The following is a 5,438-nucleotide window of genomic DNA, read 5'->3' as shown; positions in this document are numbered from 1 at the left end:
CATAATTCATTTCATTGTTTCAATAGATAATAGTTTCTTCAAAAAATTAAACTTGTTCAAATAAATTTCAGACATTATACGAGTACAAAAAGTTGAAAGGCCATAATTAATGTTGAAGAAACTAATTTGGGAATATGAAAGAGATGCAAAAACGTAATATATAAAAAAAAAAGTTCACGATTTCACTCACAAGTGCAAAGTGGTGCGGTGAATATGTGTTATGTGTTTTATAAAAGAGAACTAAGGTTCAAGTGCTGGGAGTGGCAAAAAATGCGGAGGAAATTTTTTCCTCGCCAATAACGGTTGGTAATAGTAAATTCAAATCTTTTAGTGACGAAAAATTTCCTCGCAATTGTGTCAGAATAGGCGAGGAAAAAAAATCCTTGCTAAAACCTTTTGCAACAATGTTTAGGCGAGGAAAATTAGTGAGAAAATTTTTCCTCGCTAATACGTTTTACGGGAAAATCAGGTGCTTTGGCTAGGAAATTAAATCCTCGCTATAGCCCTTTCGTGTTGTAGTGCGCAATCTGTTATATATATATTCATATCAAGAATTAGCAGTCTCAAAAGAGATAAAATGTTAGTAAAAGATAAAAGACAACAAATACTCAAACAATCAGATGAAGTCCAACCAAGTGAACGCACTAATGAACTTTCAAAAACAATAGATTTGACAAGCCACCACGAATTGTCCCACAAAAAATATCATGTAGGGTTTGAGCACACGGATATCATTGTGAAACAATATTGTCTCTGAAAGAACCCGATCTATAAACGAAGTACTCGTCCAAAGATAAAACTAATAACTCTCAAGAAGATAAGAGACAAAACTCTTACAAATCACGAAACTATTATCTAGGGCCCCAGTTTTAGTCATATTCCGTTTTTGCATCTCTTTCATATTCCCAAATTAGTTTCTTCAACATTAATTATGGCATTTCAACTTTTTGTACTCTTATAGTGTCTGAAATTTATTTGAACATGCAAGTTTAATTTTTTGCTAGCACAACAATTTTTTTGGTTGAAACATGTTATATTGGTATTCAATAGCAACTTTTGAAGGATTAATAATATGTGTGATTATTCTATTTTTTTGATGAAATTATCCTTAGCTTTTATGGAATGAGATTTTTGTCATCATAAGCTCGAGATATATTTTAAATCAGATTATGAATGACAAGTTTCATCACTGTCATTTTTTAATTTTTTTAAGAGTGAGTTGACCTTCTTTTTTTCCAAATACAAAGAGTATTTTAGATTCGTAGTTATTATTTAAAGGTTTTTCATCATTGCTATAATAATATGAACTAAATTTGTAAATATTCAGATAAGTTCATCGATCCTAGAAGTACTAAAGATAATACTTTTTAATTTTTTTTTTATCTCTAACGAATTTTTAAAAATTTTAAATTGCCCTATATCACACACACACACCGTTTGTATATGTATATGTAACAACATGCATGATACTTACAAAATTGCATTTGAAATTAATGTTTAACATATTTATTGTTTATAAAGGAATGCCATTAGAATCACCTAAGCTGGTTTAAATAAAAATCAATAACGGTTCAAAAAAAAATCTTTATAGCATGAATGCACAATATATATGAAAAAATGATTTTTTTTTTTCAGAAATACTGTATTTTATTTAGATGTTTTGAAAATATATTTGTGATGATCTAATTAACTTTGAAATATTTTCAATACGACACCACTAAAGATGTTTTTAACTTTATTTTTTTGTTGAGTTTTTCATTACTATGGAATAAATCCTCGATACCTACACTTCAAGATATCTTTCATTGCTAATTAGAATAAGAAAAGTGACAAATATGATGTTTTTCACCAATTCAATGCGATATGCGAGGAAACTATTTTTTCCCATTTATCACTTTTTATTTTAATAAATTTGATAACGGTATTGAATTATGTAGTTGATTTTGTCTTACCATGAATTATGATATTACAAATAAATATAAACAGAATAAATAATGACTTATATATCAAAATTAACAAGTCCTAAAAAAGGCGACGAAATATTTCCTTGCCAAAAAGTTACATTTGGCGAGGAAATCTATTTTCCTTGCTAGAAATGGTCTTTTGGTGAGAAAACAGATTTCCTCGCTCGCAGATAATGTACTTTCAGTGACAAAATTCATTTTCCTAGCTATAGTCCTTTCATGTTGTAGTGGTGCTGCTATTTGCGTCAGGCTCATTGTTTGGGTCAGAGTGAAAGTCATCGACCGCCTTGACCATACTCGTTTTGGATCTCTGGTCTCTAGACCCAAACTTTTCTCTCTACACATGGTCTCCAATAAATTATTTTCAATTATTGTTTTCATTTTTCTATCTATCTCTATTCACACATTACCTCAAAAAAACTCTCTCAAAATCCAAAACGAACATGGCCAAGATGTTTTTCTCTTTTACGTTAGATGTGATTAGTTTTGCTTTATCTAAGATATTTATAATGAACTCCGTTATGTAAGTACCGTAGAGCTATTATTAATATAATCTTTTTCATTTTGTCAGAAAAGGAAGTACTTTCCTCAAGGAGAACGAAGAGTGTTACGATAATAAACGCAAAATTAAGGGGGTGTTTTTGGTAGTGAAAAATTTATGGATTTTATTTTTTGGTTGAAAAGTTGTTAGGTATTTCCGGTAGTGAATAAGTTGTTGATAGGTTTGTGAGTAGAATTACTGTAGTAAAAATAGTATTTGTTGACAGTTTTTTCGTTAGTAAAAATGATATGGTAAAATGCTGAACTATTTTTGTCAGTGAAAACAAGATGGTAAAATGCGTTAAGCTTTTAGTGTTTTTTGTTAATGGAAACGGGGCCTAAATTTCCAAGAAACACCTCAAAAAAAGAAAAAAAAAAGGAAGTGAAATAGGAGATCGAATAAGCCCGCCGGCAACGTCTAACGAACGTAAGGATAGTCAATCACCTGACGTAATCGATCGACAGGAATCAATTTGCATGCAGATAGGAAGTGGATATATAAAACAGGGAAGAATAAAGGTGGCGGGCACTAATTAAGCAAAGGGAAGAATAAAGGAGGCGGGCACAAAGCAAAGCCCCAGTCCCACACAACGTCCTTCACAGATGGTGGGAATCAATGGGGTGATTCCTAGCTAGTCAAGGAATATGGGAGAATGGAATGCCCAGGAGAAACCAAGCATGCAGTTGGACGAAAAAATGTTAAAGAGACGAAAGCAGTGATCCCTTGGACCAATTATAAAACTCCCCTCCGCAATGCATTCACTTCACAGTACCCAACCTGCAGTCCGAGTTTGCTGCGGTTTGGCTTTCGTACGATCATTACGATGGGAACGATAACTACACTGATCAACGCTACAAGAACGGATATCCAGATCTGGGAGTATCTTGTAGTAGATCCAACTGTGGATACAGGCGATATCCACAACGGAGAGATTCGTCTGAGCGCTGGTGGCGCTGGTGCAACCAAAAGAGTGTACGGGAGGAGTTATCTCCATACCGATGGCCAAGTTTCACTCCTGAAGATTTGCTGTGAAGGCCAAGTTTCACTTCTGAAGATTTGCTGTGATGGAACCAATGCGCAAACAAGACCGTTAATTGCAAATGATTTCATTGCTTCCCGAACGATAACTATCACGCAAGACCCTGTCAATTCTCAATTTGTTGCCACAAAAGAACGACGATATATAGGTCTCTCTCTCTCTCTCTCTCTCTCTCTCTCTCTCTCTCTCTCAATGCATATGCATCATTTAGTTCTCTTCACTGACGATCTTTCAGCCTTTTATATATTTTATTGGCAAGAAGATCTATATTATTATGAGCTAGCACGACAAGAGTACATTGAGAAAAAAGGAAATCCAAGCTAAGTGAAACAACACATGAGCAATATATAATCCCGAAAAAAATGATAAAAACCAACGAAAAATTGGATAAGGAACACAAACCAGATAAGCCCATAAGCAACAAAACACCCCAACCTTCAAAACTCCTCAAAACATCACCATCTGCACCTAAAAGCAAACTCCAAAACAGGCAGAAGAAACATCTACAAAGCTGATCGAAAAGCATAGCAATCAACCTGCAGCTTACAGATAGAGCAACAAACCAAAATTGCACAAGCCAAAAACAAACACCACAAACAAGCCTCTCAAAGCCATAGCAGAACCGATCTTTCTTGTTTATAATTTGGCTTGAAAAACTTACAAGTTAGTTGGTTCACAAATGTGTATTATAAGAACTGTTTAATCACTCATGGTTATGCAACCTTTGTATGCAATATCTCATATGTGCGGTAGCTCATTGTTGTGTTCCATGTTTTCTCAGGAAATTAAGAGGACTAAGGGGACGTAGCTTGAATAACTCGACTGATGACCTATCTGTTTGAGGTCTTCTAGTTCCTAAGATGCCGCTATGACTAGTGGTTTATATCCATTTTAGTTCTTTTTCCTTGGTTTGTAATATGTATTAATAAGGCTTGGACAAAAGGTACTACGAGGAGCTGTGATGGGTTTGATGTTTTGAAACTCTTGTAATGGATAATTATTGTTGAAGGCCATTTATCAATAATGATACATACGTAAAAATTTACCACAACCAGCCACAACGAGAGAGAGAGAAGGTAATTGTGGCTAGTTGTGGTAAATCTTAGTGTATGTGCATATAAATTGATTTGGATCTCTAGGCCTGTCCTCTCTGATGCCATTTGGCTTTGATTTGGGGGCATGGTTCTATAACAAAACGTTCCTGTAGCTCCTCGATTCTTGGAGGTTTAGGGGGGTCATTGTTTCAGTGGTATTCTAAGAGCAGCCACTTTGTGCATATATTGTCAAAAGTTAGGTCTGTCTTCAATCATTCCCCGCTCATACCCCTAATGATTGGGGACTAGATGAGTTATGTTATGTTGTTGTTGTATCAGCATCATCTCCATTCCATTTAATGAGTAAACACCTCGCCTATTTTACAATGGACGGATAAGATGAGCTTGGCTTTATAACTTTACCAAAACGTGTTTTGCTTACCTCATTAAATCTACAAATTACCTTTTACACTTAAATAATAGAAATCTATGTCAAACAAAAATATTTCGAGAGGAGTGGAAGTTATGAACTATTTTCGACTTGTTTCAGTAGTCAATGTGATTAAACAGAGCTCTTGGCATGTAACCTTTGGATTCGCAAGTGAAAGTGATCGGGTTAAAGAATTGTGGAGAGAGGGGGAGAGACGATGATTGCTCTCGGTCATTTGTTTTATAGGACAAATTAATTTCATTCATCTCGAAAGATACAAAATAAAATCAGCATAATAAAATAGGAAAAAAATGCATTGAATAACTTCTTCTTGTGATATCTTAACCTACTATTTTACCCCTCAATTTTGATAAAAATCCTGTTAGCAAGAGCCAAAAAGACCTAAACTACTTCTATTGTTTGAACCAAC

The 5,438-nt window shown here is 34.3% G+C and overlaps 1 protein-coding gene across 1 annotated transcript; it reads left to right on the top strand.

Moving 5' to 3' along the window:
• Window positions 1–3,204: 3,204 nt before the first annotated feature.
• On the top strand, window positions 3,205–4,568 carry LOC131316317 (uncharacterized). The gene is made up of 2 exons (XM_058345639.1): window positions 3,205–3,692; window positions 4,326–4,568. Exons 1-2 carry the CDS (start codon window positions 3,329–3,331, stop codon window positions 4,331–4,333), a joined length of 372 nt encoding a protein of 123 aa, XP_058201622.1. The 5' UTR covers window positions 3,205–3,328; the 3' UTR covers window positions 4,334–4,568.
• The last annotated feature ends 870 nt before the right edge of the window (window positions 4,569–5,438 follow it).

This window comes from Rhododendron vialii, chromosome 2a, assembly GCF_030253575.1.
Source record: "Rhododendron vialii isolate Sample 1 chromosome 2a, ASM3025357v1".
NCBI classification, from domain to species: domain Eukaryota; kingdom Viridiplantae; phylum Streptophyta; class Magnoliopsida; order Ericales; family Ericaceae; genus Rhododendron; species Rhododendron vialii.
The sequence above is the reverse complement of the archived record's forward strand: the minus strand, read 5'-3'. Positions and strand labels throughout refer to the sequence as shown.

What these genes read in the sequence shown, in the direction of transcription:
- LOC131316317 (XM_058345639.1), top strand. Translation starts at nt 3,329, where the DNA reads ATGGGAACGATAACTACACTGATCAACGCTACAAGAACGGATATCCAG.